This window comes from Scardinius erythrophthalmus (genome assembly GCF_964197995.2).
Source record: "Scardinius erythrophthalmus genome assembly, chromosome: 6".
NCBI classification, from domain to species: domain Eukaryota; kingdom Metazoa; phylum Chordata; class Actinopteri; order Cypriniformes; family Leuciscidae; genus Scardinius; species Scardinius erythrophthalmus.
Genome location: NC_138226.1, coordinates 13,099,575 through 13,120,296, shown reverse-complemented (window position 1 = coordinate 13,120,296; position 20,722 = coordinate 13,099,575). Strand labels below are relative to the sequence as shown.

Here is a 20,722-nt window from a genome sequence, read left to right as displayed (position 1 = left end):
GAATATCACAGACACTGGGGGAATACAAAGAGGGGATAGTGGGACAAAAATCACACAAACAAAAAAATGGTGGCTATTTCTGAAGCAAATTCCCACCACTTCATACCTCCTTTCCCTAATCCCGGCCCCATACCAAATCCCGACGTGGAATAAAACTTCATGAGGCAAAAAGGGTGTAGTTAGACCCTTAAAAAAAATGCAGAGTGCGTAGAACATTAACAAACCAAAACGTGGGCTAATATTACACTTCATAATACAATACATACATCTTTTTTCCAGCCCCATGCAACCATTTAAGTGTGCGTGGCATGGTCCAAAAGAAAGAAAAAGCACACTTCAGTTAAAGCATGTCCCTGTGACAATGTAGCCAAGCAGATTTCTTTTTTCACTTATTTAAAATGTGATCACAAGAAGACAATAAAATGTACAATCCAGCTAAAATCTCTACATGAGAGAGGTCAAAGCCTGTGTTTGGATCCAGAAACCATCTCTCTGTTAAAATTTCCATGCACTACATAGATACAGCTAGCTTCTGCCTTAATTCAATACATATTACACATAAAATAAAAACATTCATTGCTTATGTTTTTTTTTTTTTACTTTTAACTTTTTTTTTTATGTGTATTTTTTTAATGTTTTTTTTTTTTTTTTTTTTACAGAAAAGAAAAACCTGAATGGAAAGTTTATTGATGAGTACATTATTCTGCATCTGGTAGTTTGCGTTTGGAGCCTCATGTAGCCAAACACAGCACCGCATCATCTGAGTGCCAAGGAAAAAGGAAGGAGGGCGAAAGAGGAAGGAAACGTGCAAACAAAAGAGGAGGCGTAAGTGCTTAAAGAAATTTCTGGAGGGGAACAAAAATGCTCACATGAGAGAAAAAAAAAAAACCCCTGTGAATTAGAGAACCATGGGTAAGTCAGAAGGAAAGCATGCATGGGTGAAGAGAACAGAGCAGAAGACGCATCATTCACCACACAATGCTGTGACGGACAAGCATGTGAACGCACAGATGGACCGTCGTACTGACAGATGGCTGAATGGGCAGCAATGATACATCACTTTTCTGTGCAAACCGATTGAGCGCTCATTCGATTGGATGAAATGGTCAGGTGATGGAAGCCACTCTCATCTCCATGGTGACAGAGCTGATCTACAGTGTGTATGAGGGATCAGTCTGCATTCTCTGTCCTGATGCAGTGGGGTGATGGTGCTGATGGTGTTGGTGAGGGGGAGTGCGGGGATTTGAAGTGGTTCTTTAGTTCTGCATCTGCTCGAAGAACTTGTAGGTGGGGTTCTCGTAGCCGTTCTGCTGCATCTTAGTAAGATGGCGTTCCTCAGGGGTCACCGCTGCGTCAACCTGAGATATTAAAAAAATATGGTGGTCATTAAATGCGTTTTTTTCATTCCCAGCAGTGTTATTGTAGTATTTTTATATACTATTTAAGTATTTATTAAAGTTATGAACTAGCCTTTATTTTTATATTTTCAGTTTTTATTTAAAAAAACATGGAAACAAAGATGCCGCGATGCCAAACCCCCTCATGGAAGTGTTTACAACTATGACAACGAGTAATCAGGATCAACTAAATGCTTGGTTTTCATAAGTATGTGAAATATGTAAAGTTCGCGGCATAGACTTTTTAAAATACGTCCAAGAGTTTTACACACAGGTTTGTTATTGTAGGGACATCGATGTTACATTTTCACGCCCTTAAACATGACGCAAACTGTGATTGGTTGCTTTAAATGTCAGTCAGATGGCCTCTGGATGGTCCTTGGCCAATGAAAGCTGCTATGGAGTCCAGACCTTCTGCTGTCATAGACTATATGAGCAGTAACTTGTCCTACCTTCCAATGACATTTCTCCAGCCTCCCTCCTCCTCCCCTTCTCCATTTTTAGGTCTACATTTGTCATTCTATGTATTACTCAGGGGGGAATATGAAAAATACATTGGATGACAAATGTAGGTCTAAAGCTGCAGAAGGGGAGAATGAGGAATGCTGGAGGAATGTCATTGGAGGAAGGTAGGTTAAGCTACCTAATCCTGGATTCAGACTACACAACATATTCGTCACTCTGTCAGAGTATGTCTTTTTGTGTTGTAAACAAGAAACATGTCAGACTACACGTTGCTTTCCGACCAGTCGTCGCACTGGCTGTCTTGTCGCCAGAAAAGCCCCTCACAAAAAAAGAAAACCTGACAGTGGACATGTTACTGGATTGCACAAAGATTACAGTATGGGCTGTCAATCCTCCAAAGCAAACTTGAGGTTTTTAGCCAGTAGTAAAAATAAAATAAATGTACTAAATGTGTTCGCCAGCATTTATCTTTTTCACTTTTTTGCCGTATTGCTCCACCAATCTTTCCTCCATTACATAATTCCACATAGCAGCACAAATACCATCGTCTTTCTTTTGTTTCGGCATGTTTGAGAGGTGTGTTCAGAAGAGCTTCTGTGCTCCTATTGGTCAAAGTCACGTATGTGACGGAACCCGTTGCGGGGGACCGAAAAAATATTAAACATGCTAGTTTTTCTGTTGTGACGTTGTGAAGCGTCACAGACACGGCATCAGTTGTCTCCCCTTTTCATCTCTGATTATATGATCAAGTGAACTTTAAAAAAGACTACATTTTGAAATAGCAGATTTCTAGCTAATGAAATATTTTAGCGTAGGCAACAGAAAGTTCATTAAAGACTTTTAAATACTTTTTTATTATTTCAATGACATTTCCAAGTTTGCAAATCACAAAATTGTCATGTAAAGATATCTGAACATGTTTCTCACCTCAATAACTCCATGGTGAATGGAAGTGTACTGCTTCTTCCTGAGCATAACAAGGGTGATTACAATGACAGTAGCAATGACGACTCCACCCACCATCAGTCCAATGATAGCCCCCTTATTAGAGCCCATGTCTTCTGCAAGGAACATCTGATTCGACACAAACACATCAATTACTTATTGCATGTGAAATATTAGATACATATAGATATTTTGTCTGTATGTATGCATGTTTAGCGAAATATGTGTGTAAATTGTTGTACCAGTCTCTTGTCACGAACATCATAACCAGCACTGTGTCTTTCTTCAATATCAAGCCGAACCTTTGGAATCTCTTAAAAATACACACATATGAACATATTCATTAGATATGTGATATTAAACATATGAAGCAGCCTCTATGGAAGACACTAGCACGCATTTCAGACGTGAATCATGGCAGAGTCAACGAAGAAAATGAAGAAAGCGCGCTCGGAAGAGTGCAGAGACGGCTCTGCGTGAGTGGTATTTACGACAGTAACGTTAAATACAAGTACTCCACAGCGACTCTAGGGGTCACTGTTTGAGAAAAATGGAAACTGCATAGTGTGCCTTTAAATAGGAAAATAACTTCTTCAAATATGAGACAAATTCCGCTGTAAAGAAGCTGTAAAAAGTGTTGTTATATGAACTAAATATGCTGATTCAGTTCAGTTTCATAATTAACACAGACACTAAACAAAGCAATTGCTGAAAATAATAAGTAGACACTCACCAGGTCTCGTAGGCAGACCCCTATCTGGAATTGGACGGGCATCTACGGGTTCAACTGAGCAAGACAAAAAAGCTGCTCAGCCTCTTTTAAATCCAGCGTTTGATTATTTACACTACCGTTCAAAAAGTTTTGGGTGGGCAAGATTAATGTTTTTAAAAATATCTTTTTTTCTCACTAAGGCTGCATTTAAAAACTGTAATATTGAGAAATATCATTACAATTTAAAATAACTGTTGTCTGTTTTGTATATATATTTTAAAATGTAATTTATTGCTGTGATGGAAAAACTTAATTTTCAGCATCATTTTCAGTGTAACATGATCCTTCAGAAATCATTCTAATATGCTGATTTTGAACATTTCTTATTATTATCAATGTTGGAAATGGTTGTGCTGCTTTATATTTTTTGTAGAAACCACTATACATAAAAAAACCCAACATTTTTGAACGGCGGTGTATAGTTGTATATGATTGGTTACTCAATATGTATATACTTTTCATGAAAACGGGCCTTTTAAAGTTTTGCGGTTCAGTTCCAGCATTGAATGTGTTAATGTTTACCATGGTTGTCAGTGTTGGCCTGGTTGAAGCTTTCGGGGTGGATGAAGCCCAGGCCGTCCTGCTCTGGCGGCAGGATGTCCAGGGTGGTGGTGCTGTCAGGCAGGTCCGGCATCAGGGCGTCGTTCCCGTAGCTAACCCTCATCTTACTCTGGAGAGATGACAGCTGTTGGGTGACTTCCGCCTGGTCACGCTGAACCAGCAGTGCTGAAAAAGTTTCAGTAGACCCAAGTTTGAAACTTGTTCCCAAAATGATATGACAGTGAACTCAACACTAAATAAAGCACTTCACACTCACCCACTTGGTCCTGGATTTCATTAGCCACTTGTGGCACCTTGTAGAGGTACCCCAAGGATTGGTTCATACGTTCCTCAATTACACGCAGGTGGGTCATCACCTATGAGCACAAGGGGTCCAACTGAAGTTTGACGTGTCTACACATTTTATATCTAAAGTAGGAAAGAACAACCTTGACATAAGCTTACAAATGGTCGAATCTGGGACGCCTTCTTCGGATCCACCTCCCGCACATGCTCAAAGTGTTTGAGGGTGTGCTGCCTGTCTTTCTGCTCCGCTCGTATGTACTTCTTCAACAGACTGAGAACCTGCCGAGGCTGTACGAGACGGGACACAGGAGAAAACAGGTTTTTCTTTTTTAGCTAGATTAGCAAAGACATTATACAATTTACTATTGTAAACAACACGTGTAAGCCATTTTGTTAGTGGTTGAGCAGCATGGTTGTGTGCGTATACCCGAGGCTGGTCCGATTGAAGGGCGCTAAGGTAGCTTTCCAGAGCCTGACGGCGACGGTCGTTCAGCAGAGCTTCCACTCGTGCCATGTGGGTTTCTACCAGCTGCTGTCTCTCCCCGGCCGCTTCTTTCTCCAACGCCTCCACCTTCTCCTGGAAGCGCTATAGAAACACGAATAAACATTAAGCCAGAAGCCTTTTATTAATCCCGAAGAATAAAATACAGTGCCTTTCAGTCCGCTTGAGAATCCCCCCTCCGCTTTAATGGAAACTGTATGCTGTGCTACTAAATCTGAATGCACTTGGACCGTAACCCCGCTAAGTGCTTTTATATAACAGGTTCACAAACCGCTAGATTATATTAACAATAAACTATGTTTATGTTCTGCCGTTCACTGCTTATGAATCATCAGCCAACATATCCTATTCACATTTATTAAGCTTACCTGAATTATGGTCTTCTTATCAGCACGAGGAAGATTCTTTGCCTGTCTCTCTGCCTCCTCCCATTCTCTCATTACCTGAAGAGAGATAAGAGGGACGAAAAGACAGGAGAAAATTTTATTTTGGTTATGTACAATGGTAAAATAGAAATAATATATGATATTATAATATGACATAATTTTTTTATATTCATTTAAATAAAAATATTAATAATTGTTTCTAATTAAATACTACATTTACTTAAACTATTTTTGAGATAAATCATGTAATGCTTTTTTAAAATAATAATATCTTTAACATTGCATTGACATACATAATTATATTTTTAAGTTTTTAACAAACAATAACATACCAATTAAATGGTTTATGCATTTTCATAATTCACTTCAAACTTTCACTTTCACTGAACTAAATCAAAACTCTGATTCAGCAATCTCATTTTTCATCCTTTAAATGTTTCAGTAAAATATATATGTTTTTCCTGCATCAAACGTAATTGTACAATTGTCAGGGTTATGTCATGTTTGACGTGTTTCCTTTGTTCCCTTTTCCCTCTTCTAGTTAGTTTCTATGGTTACTTATGGTTTGATTAGTGTTTGCACCTGATCTTCATTTAGTTGATTGGTTTGTTCAGTGTATTTAAGCTGTGTTTTCTTCTGTTCATTGGGCCTCATTCATAAAACACAAGCAGAACACATTTTTGTGTAAATCATTTGTACAGCTGCTCTGATGTAAATTTTTACGGATTCATCAAAATGTTTGTATTTTCATAATGTTAGTTGGTATTGACACCTGATATATATATATATATATATATATATATATATATATATATATATATATATATATATATACATAAATGTGATCCTATATAATCCTATAAAAAAGAGAAACTGTTTTTTAGTTCTGTTGCCCAGCCCTACTACCACCACTGTTTTTGTAAGAGAACTTTGCCCCACTGCTATAACTGCATTATTCCACTCTACTCAGGTTCCCACCTCTGACATTTTCTCTCTGTGTTTGGCCTCCAGGCTCTCCTTTGCTTTCTGGAAGCGGGTGTGCTCATTCACATCTCCTGGAGCTTCCAGGTAACGATCCACAGCATCCGCAGGGCTCGGGGCCATGGTTGGTACTACAGAGAGTGAGAAGTCTTGTTCAGCGAGTGTCAAAAAACAGATAAATGTGAGCCAGAGAATCTTCCTTTCGGCGAAGAGAGTGAAGACTCCAGGGAAAGAACAGCTAGTTCCGATGCAGGTTAAAATTGGTTAGCAAAGTCAGAAACATTTGTGAGATTACTATTGCCAAAGGTTGCTATAATGCATGTTTTAGGTATGCTCAAAGAGTTAAGAGTTTTCATGCTGGAAAATCATCCAGTATGGTAGATCTATGTATATACAGTGACCCCAAAAAGTGTTTTGACACTTAAAACACTAAAGAAAATAAATGAACGTCACTGCATGAAGTGGAAAATATCAAATATGAGGCATATGCACACAAATTATGCTAGACTTTGTTGCAGAACTTTGAAATAATGTGCATCAATTAATAATGCAAAATAAGACCTGGTATTTTAGGGTACGTCTACACGACAACCATATTCTTAAAACGAAGAAGTTTATCCTTTGAGTTTTCCACGTACAGATGACAACATTGTCAAAACGATCCCCATTCACACGGATCAGCGAAAACGACTGTAAACCCTGTATTCTGCTGTCAGGCCATTGGATTGCGATGAAACACTGTAGACTGAACACGTAATACGCATGTACATGGCGTCATCGGTTTCAGAGATTCGCGTTTTTGTTGTTTACACGGAGACCGTTTTCAAAAACTCGCACTTTGAAACCCGTTTTCAAAATCTTGCACTTTCAGGCACCCAAAACGCCGCTGTCGTGTAAATGAACGGCCAAAACGCATAAAAAGTTTTACATTTTTAGTTGGAAATGGTGTCGTTTAAACAGCCCCAAAGACTAAACGGTTTTCAATTTAATAAGGACATGAAGACATGTTTAAGTATACAATACTTTTATCTTAATTTTGAACAGTTTGTCTATTGTTTTACATTTTAAACCTAACATGTCCTTTAGTGATTTTTTTTTTATAAAGCGTGCTTGAGCTATCTTTAAAATAAATGCCATTTAGTTTGATGATTTGTAATGCAGTGACATTTTTAATTGTGGAATAAGTGTCCAAATACTTTTTTTGAGCCGCTGTAAGTGTGTGGGGGTGTGAGAGCTGTATTTCTATGGGTGTATTTTGAAGCTGCTGTGACACTTTCTGACAGCGAGCATGCGGGAGCAGCCAGACTGGCTGTGAGGAATATGCCCTGTCAGAATGAGGGCTGCTCCGCTGTCACTCTCCCACAGCGTCCAGCATTGTGCTTAATCGAGCGTAAACCACCCACTGAACCGCTGCCGCAGGCTGGTCTGACCAGAGGCCGACTACAGCTCCATCACTGGCCCACACACAGATATAAACACAAACGGAGAGAGAGAATGGGGGAGGGTACATACAGAAGTGCAGTGTTCAGCAGGTTAAGAAATACACCCACTGACATGCAGGTGCTTTAAAAACAGACAAAAGCACAAACAAACATCCATGCTATCAAATATGTCAGTATCTACTCAAAATCTGTAGTGGCTGAAACTCAAAAAAAGCAAACACGAAACCGTAGTACAGTATGGAAAACATTGCCCATCATGAAAAATAATTGCTTTAATAAATAAATACATTCTCCTACGAACATATTTTATTAAACAATGCCTTAAAAACCACTTAATAATAATAATTATTTACTACAAAACAATCTGTATTGTATAAAGCACTATATAAATAAAGCTGACTTGACTTGAATACCATTTTTGGAAAAATATTGATTTTATTGCTACTATTTACTCTATAACTGCTCCTATATAAGATTTACTTGTGCATGAATTAAACTACACTGGTTGCGCTGTCTTTGTTTTTGCAGACAGCTAGCAAAGACAATACAATAAAAAGACATGGTCTTTGTATTATTTTACGGTATCCAGTTAAGGGACGGGAGGTATGAGTAATGTTAAATCACATCAATAATATAAATATAATGATTTAGTTACTTTTGCTGGAATTTCCAGAGCAAGAAATATTTATATATTATATAACAATGCATGTATGACTATTTATGAATAATTCAGTTAATTAAATACTTTACGAATCTCACTTGAACATTTTATTTGATAATGTCCTTTTTTATTTGAAAGTTGATGCACAAAAGATAAGAATGTATGATAAGACTGGCATCAGTGCCAAAACAGCTTCACATTATGCAACACTTGTGTTAAAAACTTAAGTGTCATCAAAAAAGGATCAAAACAAGCAAATCTGACGCCACTTATCCCTATGCCCCGTGTTTTTACTTATCACTTACAATCCGGATTTGAATATTAAAACAATATTGTTTCTTTTAACATGGTGCTGTAGATTCAGGAAACGAAGATGGAGAGTTTAAGAAAAGTTCCAGTGTGCTCAGACAAGACAGCAGGAGGTTAAACTAAAGGAACTAGGCGCTGTGCCTGTACAGTCACCTCACAGAGACCTGTAATCCATGCGGGCTAAAGCATCAAGCCATCTGCTGAGCTTGTGAGTTTAGCACGAATGAAGCGAAGAAAGTGAGAGAGAGAGACGATGTGCTGGTTAGCAGAGAGGTGAACTTCCTCTCAGGAGTCGTCTGGACTTACACACACTGCTGCTGCAGACAGCCATGCAGTACTCCTCTGATTCAAAGTTATTGCGGTTGCCCCCACAGCCCCCAAAGATGAAGGGGGCGCATCGGCCCATCTCCACCACAAAATACCAGCGGGGAATCTTGTCATGGCATGGCCCCAACCGAGCAGGGGCCCAGCACACCGCTAATGGAGAAGAGACACTCTTTGATTTGTTTAAATGTAACATTTTGCTCCAGTTTTGGCTTTCCTGTGCATTTTCTCAAACATGTCTTGTAAGGGTGTTTTTTCACATTTGAATACTGAAATGTACCACTGAAATGTACACTTATGCATACACAAATCTCACCTCGCACAACCTCCTCTATAGACTCTGTTGTGGTAGTGGTGGTAGTTGTCATTGCAACGTTGGAGGTCTGCTCGCTGGTGTCTTGTTCGTCAGTTGTGTCTTCATCGTCGTCTTCCTCGTCTTCATCATCTTCACCGTCACCGTCTTCATCGTTGTCCCATACTTCCTCTTCCTCATTGTTGATATCCTCATCATCCTCAGTCACAGCGGGCTCAGGTTTGGTAGGGGTCTGCTCTCTCAGCACGCTGTGATGCAAAAATGAATGAAGTTCATGGCATATTAAAGTCTGAGACTATATTGAAAAGGTGGGATACAATATTTTTGCTATATGTATGTTTTATATTTACACTTAAAAAACATTTTGCATTTACCCAAAATGTATTATTAGGAATGAATTATCTAGCCCTTTTAACCCTCTGGTGCTGATTTTCTGTTTTACTTAATCAGAATGGTACAAAACTTGGTGAAGGTTTTAGCACTTGCTATGTGAACACAAAAACCATGGACATGATTCGACAGGGTTAAATGGTCCTGAAAAAAGTGTCACACTTGTACTCCATTTCTCCATTCTGCCACCTGATGGAGTTTTGATTCCTTGCCACTGTCGCCTTTGTCGCCTTTTTTCACCTTTGTTGCTTTTGGCTTGCTTAGTTGGGGACATTAAATTTAACATTTAATTTAATATTCAACAATAATATTGATCTGCCCGCATTGACACCATTATATGAGAACTGAACTGAGCTGGACGACGACATCATGGTTTTCTCCAGAGCGGTTATATATGTAAATTAACTAAATTAATAACTTTTTTACAACAAAAATGAAACATCACTGAGCTTACTTAAGCTGGACTGTGACACTATTTTATTCTGGAAACAAACTCTGTTGCATCACAAACCTGTTATCTCTAAAGCTGCTTTGAAACAATCTGTATTGTAAAAAGCGATATATATGTGACTTGACTTGAATTGTACTGTTCGTAGTAAATAAATACCGCATTGGAAACAAATGTGAAGCAAATTTCATCTAGTGGAAACATTTGGTACTACGCCTAAACCAAATGTTACTAAAAGCTCATTTTTTTGAGATATCAAGCACAAATTTGGAACACAGTTTGTTTAGATTTATGGATTTGATTTTCTCACAGTTTTAGAGTAAAACATGTTTTGGAAAATATAGATTTCACATAAAATTTAAAAATAGTATTTGTATGCATTTTTCATAATAATAAACTTTTTTTTATTTTGTTTATACTTTTTTCACTTCAGCAATAATCTGCCAACATTCAAGATTCTTTAAAAAAGACCAAACTTAAGACTGTGATCCAAAACATTCAAGATTTACGACAGTAAATTTCATTTTCAGGTCTATGCATACATGGTTCTACAAATAACTATTCTACAAATATAATTTAGTTCCATAAAATCCCCCCAAAACACAAAATATTAAATAAAAACATTATTGTACTAAAATATAGTACATTCATTTTTTTAAATAAAAAAAAGTCATTTTTGACCACCATGCGAGCAGCACCAGAGGGTTAAGTACATTATGCAATATATTTTGCATTACATTAGCAATACATTTTCAAATTGAAAATATTTAGTACTTTTTACAACATGTATGTAGCATATATTTTGACCCAATATGGGATGCTTTTCATCTTTCTCAAATCATGCTGGAGAACATAATAATCAGGTTGTACACAAACTTGTGGAGATCATGCAGTAGAGTGCTTCTGTCATGAAAGCAAAGAGTGGACATAATAAATTGCAAAAATATTATAATTATTTATTCTGATAATATTATTTCTATAAAAAAGTTGTTCAAAATAAACACGTTCACAAGTGGTCTCAGAACGAAGTGTCAATAATACCACTTGTGTTTGTGTACCTGCTGTCGGTATACTCGGCCTCTGCGCCGCCCCACCACACATCTGAGTTGGCCTCCTCCTGCTCCTCGCTGTCTAACTCCTTGTGCTCCTCCATGGGGCAGCACACAAACTCTACACCACGGAAACGGTCGATGCCGCACGGCAGCAGCATGCCGTAGTCATGGAGATTCATGGAACGATCACCGCAGGACTGCAGAGGGGCAGCCACAGGGAAAGTGTGAGTGAGAACGAAAGCAAGAGAGGTATAAGGCACTGAGTCATCATAGAGCTATAAGTAGAATGCTCTCGTGGGTTAGATAGAGATGAATTATACATCCTATTCAATCATAATCTGCCTACACCATTATTTAACATGCATGTCTGGGGATATCATTTTATATTAAACATTAAAGCAAAAATAAAAAGCAAACATTTCTTTTCAAATGGGGATTTACTAAAATAGGAACTAAATTCAGTTCTGGAGGTGCCTGATCTGGATCCGGCTTCTTCTGGCACAGATTACAGCTGTGTATGGTTTTATAACTTTGTGAAAGAGTACAGTAAATGTCATGTGGTGTGACCTCTGACCTCTTTGGCCACCGTGTGCCAGTGCAGATGACTCTCGCACATGTCCATTCGCTCCTGGTGCAGGAACTTGCACTTGTCTGGGACCAGGAGGGCGTCGCTTACAAACTCCCCAACTAAAAAAAACACACAAACATTTGCTCATCAGGTGCTCAAATAGATTTTTGCTGATATGTAACTTGCAGCTGAAAATATCCTGAGCAAACGTTGTGTTTTGATGAATCTCATCTTATCGGATGTGGAAGGATGATAGGAAATCACACAACAGCCACGCTAAAAGCATTAGTTTAATGTTCCACAAATCCAAGTTAAAACCCGAGGAGTGGTAGAGTACTGATGTAATCATCACATTGAAGGATAGTTTAATGTAAAACACTAATATGTACCCAAGCAGCGGTAGGGGACCACAATGTGCGCGTGACTGCGGCACTGGCGGCGACCCATTTTGCACCAGTTTTGGATGCTGATGGGCTGGTTGGCCTCCACTACGTTAGTGATCTGGAGGTCTGGGTATACCTGTGGGAGTCAAGACAGTGTACAAATTACCAGCTGTTGTTGAGGTCAACAGAAAAGCCATTTGCAATTCATTTTACTTGCATAACCTGACCTATTTTCAAGTGAAACAGGATATTCATGAGACAGGATGAGGGATCTTGATTTTATCCATTGGTAAGTGCTTGGATGGTGAAAAGGAGGTGGTATATATCAGAATGTAGAAAAAATTGAGGGGTTGGTGACATCATCCAAAACAGAAAAGTCGTTTCAGAGGTGGAGCAAAATAAATTTCAATGAAAGATTGCAATATATATATATATTTTTCTTATTTTCTCAGGATTAAAGGGGTCCTATTATGCTTTTCAACTTTAGTTAGTGTGTAATGTTGCTGTTTAAGATAAAAAAATCTGCAAGTTTAAAAAGCTGAAAGTCCACTCCAAAAGGAGTTATTTTATTTAACAGAATCCACTTTCCAAAGAACTACAACAAATGGCTGGTTAGGACTACAACATGATTTTTCAGGGCTTTATGAAGTCATAATGTTCCTCATTTAAATAATACCCGCCCACGGAATACGCAGAAAAGCAGATGAGGCCTGGATAAGCTGCTGCTATGTCAGAGACGCTTTTTCACAACTCATTTGTTTGACCTTCCTAAGGCTGACGAACTTAGAATGGGTCAAATTTATTTTAAACACTGTTCCTGAACATTATAGTCCTGATATTTATCTGTGCGCTGCACATTTTACGAAGAACAGCTTCCAGTACCACGATGCAGCCTACACACAAATGCTGCTCCGTTTCCACCTTGTTGGGACAATATGTTGTTTGTGGATGTCTTCTTATTTGTAGTTACATATTCTATTGAATAGAAATATAATTCTATAGTTCTAATTATAAATTTTATGTTGTCGCTACGTTCGCCTGTTAGCCAACATTAGTGTTGATATAGGGTTGTTTACTATAGTTTTTGTAAGCTCTCGCTTTTGTAAGGCTGTTCACCGCCCCTTAGGAAAATAAACTATGTTTTTTGTGATCGATTACTGTTTGTATGACCATAGTTTTCTGACAAATATCATGATTAAATGGTACATAACATCGTACCTATCATGTAAAAAAAAAAAAAAAACTGTACCACTCCTGGTGAAACGACCTGTGAAATCTGTGCTTGCAAAGTCTGTGCATGAAATCAGTTCTGGATGCTCCTTTTGTTGTTAACATTGTCAGGGTCTGAATCCGGTTTGAAATTGATGCCATCCTTTATATTTACACGAGAGCAGAACTCGTGGTTATGGAGGGGTGGGACATTTCCCGATAAAATGCAACTAAACGCTGCCAATCACAACACACTGGGCCAGCTAACCAATCACATCACATTTCGCATTTCGGAAGGAGGGGCTTCATCGAAACTGGAACTAAATGCTTTCAGGACAGACTAGTAGAGAGGAGCTGTAATAATGTAAAATATGTGAAAAATAATGTGTTTTTTTTAACAATCAAGCATGAAAGCATATTCTAGTACAACCCAAAAACAAAATCAAGACTTTGTAAAAGGGCATAATAGGACCCCTTTAACTAAATAATTGTGATTAAAAAAAAAACTAAGCAATTTTCCCCCTCATCACCATCACAAGCTGGCGTTAATTAATTAAAATTAATCCTAAAAACAACTGTTTGTTTTCACATATTGTCTTACAGCCAAAACTCAAACTTCATGGCTGAACATATTTTAGTTGCAAAATGTATCTTTGCACAATAAGACCATGAATGTGTAAAAAGGGTCAGTTAAGATTTCAGAAATATTTTTGACTAAATTTATTAAAATATATTTAGTAAAATTAACATTTGATGTCAGATTTTTGTTTGTACTATGTACTCTCATTTGCAAACATGCAATATCATTCAAAGGTTTGGGGTCAGTAAGATTTTTGAATGTTTCTGAAAGTATCTCTTATGCTCATCAAGGCCGCATTTATTCGATCAAAAATAATAATCAGTAATATTGTGAAATATTATTACAAAATTTAAAATTCAATTTTAATATATTTTCAGCAGTCATTACTCCAGTCTTCAGTGTCACATGATCCTTCAGAAATCATTTGAATATGCTGATTTGGTGCTCAAGAAACATTTCGTATTATTATCATGTTGAAAACTGTTTTGCTGCCTAATATTTTTGTGGAAACTGTGAAACGTTATTTTTGAGGATTCTCTATTCAGTAGAACAGCACTTACTTGAAATAGAAATCTTTGTAACATTACAAATGCCTTTACTGTCATAAAGACCTTTTCACTTAAACCAAACCTTTGAACGGTAGAGTATATTGGCATTACATTGGCTATCGGCCACATTGCTACCCAAATAACAGCATCAGCCATTGACAAACTTATATCAGTCGACCACTAAATAGAACTTGACATGCTTATGTAATACTCAGCAGCCTCCTATTATATACTGTGATTGTCATTATATAATTGACTTTAACTCCTAAAGTAATCACAATACAATGTTTTACAATGTGTGTAAGCTTGCTTTTTTTCTCTCTCATTACCTCTTGGCAGTACTGAAGGATGCCCTCTTTAGTGCCGATGCAGCTCTTGGTGCCAGTTGGATCCGGCTCCCACTTGCCACTCTGGACGTTGATATGCATGTTGAGTTTCCCACAGAACATGGCCACCTGGGGCTCCGCCAACAAGCCCACTGAGTCATCTGATGGCACCTGCCAACAGCACAATCAGCAGGAACATGAGGAACCATTATCACATAAGCCTATGATCTTCAGATGTCTTCATGTGGTGGGTTTTCTCAGCAAATATTGATGTATACAATCAACTGTGATTAACCTGATTAAGTAAGCAGCCTATCATTTAATTAATCCGATAACAGAGACAGGATGACAATGAAAAGAGGAAAAACTGCAAATGTGTGGGGAAGCACAAGAATTAGACAATTCAACAAATAGTTTATGTGTGGTATAGATATAGATAACAGCAGGTTTGCCCATCTATTTACAGCACTAAACATTATAATGTCCAAGAAACATGTTTTGTGGGGTTCAGACAGGGACATACAGATACAAGGAAATTACTTTGAATCTACATACAAACACGTACGATGAACAATATTGCACCAAATGTTACCTAACTAGCCAAACGGAAAGTCGACTGGATAAACACTTTCATATTGAACAATGTTGGGTTTTGAGTTCTCAGAATGCACTGTGTATGGAGTGAATAAATTATGTAGCGACTGTTATCAGGTTATTGCTGTACTGTTTGCTGGCTTTATTTATGCTGTTGTTGCTGTTTTTGTGTTCCTTTCTAGCAGTGTTCAAATTATACCAAAGCTTTTAGCGGGTAAGCAAGTGTTAGAAAACATCTCCTGGTATTCAATAAAATATTGAATACTATATAAATATGTATACACACTACCATTCAAAAGTTTGGGTCAGTTAGATTTTTGTATGTATCCTTGTTGTTTAAAAGCTTAAATTTCTTAAAACTTAATCCTACCCAAACATTTAAATGGTATAGTTAGTAGGCTATACATTTATCTTCATTTTCAACATAGAAATATATAACTATGATAACTATGGAGAATTTGTTTTCCTCCATACTAAACCAAAATGAATAATCAAAATAATTTCACTCTTTTTGGCTAAACTAAATTGTAAAGCTACAAGCAAGTCAACTGAAACCATGAGAGTGAAAACTCTCTGATACTTGTAAACAAACATTAATCTTTTAGAGCCACAATGCCAGTTATGTAACGTAGCCTACAATATCAAACATTACTGCCTTATTCGGTTCAGGGTTAAAAGCCTCGAATACAATCTAATCTCTTGAAGTGGGTGGGAAGATAAAAAAAAAAAAAAAAAAAGATAGAGTTTGGTCCTGAAAATGACACGAAGGAAAACATATTTGCAGAAGACACTCAATTCATAGTCAGTGAGAGAGAATAATGTTGGTCCTCTTTTGTGTGTCTTTGGCCTGGCCTCGACCCAGTGAGTCACAAAGGTTCCTTACAACCAGACCCACCCTGTCTGTTCAACTGAGCGTGGGGGATTATGGGACTGTTGTGTTTCCCCTCTTTTGTCCTGGGTAACAAACAGTGGAAGTGCTGCTGTAGCCAGCTGTCTGAAAGATGCATCTGTCTCATTAAGACGATGGCTTAATAAGACATAGATAGATAGATAGATAGATAGATAGATAGATAGATAGATAGATAGATAGATAGATAGATAGATAGATAGATAGATAGATAGATAGATAGATAGATAGATAGATAGATAGATAGATAGATAGAAGGGGTGTAACAATATATTGTGTCACAATACATCGCAATACATAAATATGTATTGTGGATAATGACTATCTGTATTCAGTATAGTTCACCCAAAATGAAAATTACAAGGGTATGTGAGAAAAAAAATGAGTTTTAGTGTCAGTACTACATTAAAATACTATGTATAATATTAAATATAATTTCAAATTTAACATTTTAATCAACAGTACATTTTCTTGTTAACCTTTTACCATATGTCTTGGAGTATCGCAATAATATCGTATCGTGATATGTATCGAATCGTGACATGAGGGTATAGTCGTTACACCCCTAACAGATGGATAGATAGATAGATAGATAGATAGATAGATAGATAGATAGATAGATAGATAGATAGATAGATAGATAGATAGATAGATAGATAGATAGATAGAATGATAGATGATAGATAGACTCTGTCCATAATGTTTTTCTTTCTAACCTTTTAACAAATGGCTTGGTGGTTATAGTGCAATAAAACATCTCTATGCTGTAGGGCAATTTAAAAACAAAATACTGTAATTATGCTGGCCGCACTACAGTAGTTAACTCTTTAGGAAAACCATGTGTTAGACATAAAAACGTCTTAACTACTGCAATAAGCTGCAAAATTTCAGCTATAGATTGTTTTACATGAGATCATTACCATCAATGTATGATATAAGAAATGCTTTAACACTGACACAGCCACTGAGCCACTAGTGAAAGCTAATCATCTGTGGATAACAGTGTACCAAAATAGTGTCTCAGCAAGGTTGTCATAGCAGTTCAGCATCCACATTAGTGCAAAATGAAAATGAGCAGCTTTCAACAGTCATTCAGCTCTGGCTTAATCTTAAAGGCTGTCAAAAATCAATGAGGTAGTTTTTGTACCACTCAAAAACAATCTAAAACCAACCATGTTTACATGTTCCACTGATATTTCCCAGTCAAACAAAGAAAGCCCTTTTCAGATGGAGGCTAACCGAAAACAGATTTACCAATTATACACAAAATAAGCAAAGGGACATTTCAGGAAAAACATGGTGACCAATAAAGAGGTGACAACACAAACTCTCAGAGCTTGTTTTGGCACATTACCTACAAATGACACCTTTTAATGAAAAAAGCTTTAGGCCAGTGTAAGTCATTATATAATTTGCACTCTGAATGGTACAAGGGTCAATTTGTAACTTTTTAGTTCACAACTTTGTCATTTGACATGCCTACATCACAAAAATCCACACTTATTCATTTAATTTTGAAGACCCAATAAAATCAATATAACTGAGATTAATTTAGTCAATGTTTAGGAATACAGCAGCAGCAGATGACCTCTGAGCTAACACACATGAAATAAGACATGAGTTTAAACAGTTGTTGTGAAATAATTGTGATTGTGAATCAATTATAATGTGGAAAAACAATGACAGAACCTGTTTTTTTTTTTTTTTTTTTGCTGATCTAATACTGAACAGAGCTTTAGTATTATCCCAGCTTACAATTTTTGGTTCCCAGAATGTTCTAGAAACATTTGTTTATGGTTATTAAAACAAAGCCTTACCTAAAAAAATAATAATGTTCCTATAATGTTAGGAAACAAAAGAACCAGATGGGAAACATAACATTAGGTAACTTTTTTTTGTTATCCTGCGAAAATACATAGCTGATTTGTAACTAAAATGTTATGATTCCTTTTTAAATAGCCTAATGTTGAAATAGCCTATTTGTAATCTGGGAGTCACGCCCCTTAAGGCTCTACATTATTTTCACCCTGATATTGGTACCATTATAGGCTACCATATTTTAAAAGAACACTAACAACACCACATCTACATGTAGACAGTATTACAGAAAACTATGTAGATAAAATATCTCTGTGTAAACTGACTACCAGGTGTCAATAAGCTCCATATTCAAGTCCCACCATTAAAATAATCTGTGCATGAAAAGAACATGTATTGCAGTGTGTGTTTGTGGGAGTGAGAAAGTTTATATATCCATATAGGAGATTTTGCCTTAACGAGATAAAAAAAAAAAAAAAAAAAAAAAAAAAATGAAACGCCGCAGTTCACGGACGCCATCTTGCTTCTGTCAACTAACATCTTTTTGTAGGCCTAATATTCCTCACAAAATCTCTCCACCATGAACAAGTCCTACATCATTTACGCATTTTAACAATCACGCCTAGGCTATAACAAAGCAAATTCCTTCATAAAGACATGTATGAATAATAGATGCGCAAAAGGCGCCGCAGAGGAATGAGCGTTGTCCTCTGATGCTGGCTCAGGAGGGCCGTCGGATATATTGCTGCCACAGCATTTATTTACAAAATGGAGCTCTGCAATCTTGCAAACCTGCCACAGGTTTTATATTTCTTTTCTTTTATCGTGTAAATAAAAGGTCTATAGGCAAACTGCAGGTGGTGAGAGAATGCGCTCTTTAACACATGTCCCCTTGACAAAGAGCTGTCAGTCACTGATGTTTACATGATTCCACCAGCCGCATCTGTATGACATGAGTTCATATTCCTCCGATCCACATTTGCTCTAACATAGAAAAAACATTACAGGCACAGCAGCATTCAATCGCCATATCGGCGTTTTCCACAGTGCAATTCTTCATTATAGCATGTTTCAATGCCACGTTTCACCTTCGAATGTGATGCTAATGTTTTATATGAAGGTGTGCAAATTACCATCAGGTATTAAAACAATGCTACTAACGTTACTTAAGATGCTAGAATGATGCGCGTCTTATGTATCACTTTCATGCGCTACAGTTCGCCCGCTGTGCCTATTATTAGTGGCGATCCTGCCTGCACCAGGAGCCTCCACCCAACACTTTTTAACTGATCTAAAACACCGATGGACAAGAAACCCAACTGGCAACTGCATTAGAGAGAAGTATGATCGTGCTGGAATACGCAGCTGACAATCACGTAGCGCTCAAATGTCTGTCTGCATCCGTGTCATGCTCTAGCTTTGCGTTTTTCCTCCCGTTCGCTCCCAGGCCGTCATTTAAAGTATGGAGGAGAATCAAGCTCCGTCTCCATTACACACAATCACTATTCTTACCTCGATGGCGAGCGACAAAGTCGTCAGTATTGACAGCAGGAATGCCGTACGGTCCATATCCATGGCCGTGTTCCCAAGCGCAGCACGTCCTGATGGATAAATGTCCTGAGAGGTTCAGGGTTTTTCTGTAGCGATTTTTCAGCTCCGTGTTCCCCTATCGTCTATGCTGGGCTGTGCTTTGTGAGAATGCGCGCTGCACACAGCTGCTCCAGAGAAAGTCAGCTGACCACACGTCTGGAGAGAGGAGAGTGTGGAAGGAAAGGGAGTCAGATAGATTGAAGGTGGTGGTCAGTGAGGAAACCGCAGAATTTGACCGATACATCAACACAGGGATTGAACAGCACAGCAGACACAATCGGTGTAACGTGCCGGTTTAGGTTTGAACGAAGTAATTAGGCTATTTACTTATAGGCTACCTAAACCGACACGTTACACCAAATAAATAAGCCTTATAGAAATAAGCAAAGCCACTGAATGATTTCATTCAGTTTTTGTAGCCTCAAAACCGTCCCAAAATGAGGTCAAAGAAAAAGCTTGGAAGAACTCTAAAAGCGTGTAAAAATGACCATGGAACGAAAGCAACAAAAAATATGACTGTTGAAAATGCTGAACTCACAGTAGACATAATTTCTTACATTTACTTTTAAAACAATTATATGATATTGTTTTTAAATTAAATGTATGACGAAAAACACAAAAAAATATATGTATAGGCTACCTTGTTTCCAGAGTTTAGATGACCATTGTAGATTCGAAAATAGCATATGTAAAAATGTACACAATGTCTTCATGTATGTAGATTTGTTGTTTTATATAATATTATGTCGTACTTGTGTGTTTTCAGAGCTTTCATTTTAAGTATGCCAATTTTGACTCATTTTTGAAATACGCATTTTTGAAATTAGTATGTTCAGATACTAAATCAGAAATAATGAGCTGTTATAGGCTACTTAAAATGTTTTAATGAAATGATACACATTTTGCTGAAGTGATTATTATGAATAAATATTTTAAAAAGCATGTATATCATGTGTTATTTTATAG

General features: G+C 37.3%; 1 protein-coding gene across 1 annotated transcript; it reads right to left on the bottom strand.

Annotated features, from left to right (window-relative positions):
* Positions 1–580: 580 nt before the first annotated feature.
* On the bottom strand, positions 581–19,908 carry appb (amyloid beta (A4) precursor protein b). The gene is made up of 17 exons (XM_081368785.1): positions 19,679–19,908; positions 14,851–15,018; positions 12,191–12,320; positions 11,808–11,920; positions 11,240–11,430; positions 9,347–9,591; positions 9,013–9,183; positions 6,292–6,425; positions 5,296–5,370; positions 4,853–5,011; positions 4,585–4,713; positions 4,397–4,496; positions 4,102–4,305; positions 3,541–3,594; positions 3,050–3,120; positions 2,790–2,936; positions 581–1,358 (listed from the first exon to the last, which is right to left on the bottom strand). Exons 1-17 carry the CDS (start codon positions 19,739–19,741, stop codon positions 1,257–1,259), a joined length of 2,256 nt encoding a protein of 751 aa, XP_081224911.1. The 5' UTR covers positions 19,742–19,908; the 3' UTR covers positions 581–1,256.
* Between the last annotated feature and the right edge of the window lie 814 nt (positions 19,909–20,722).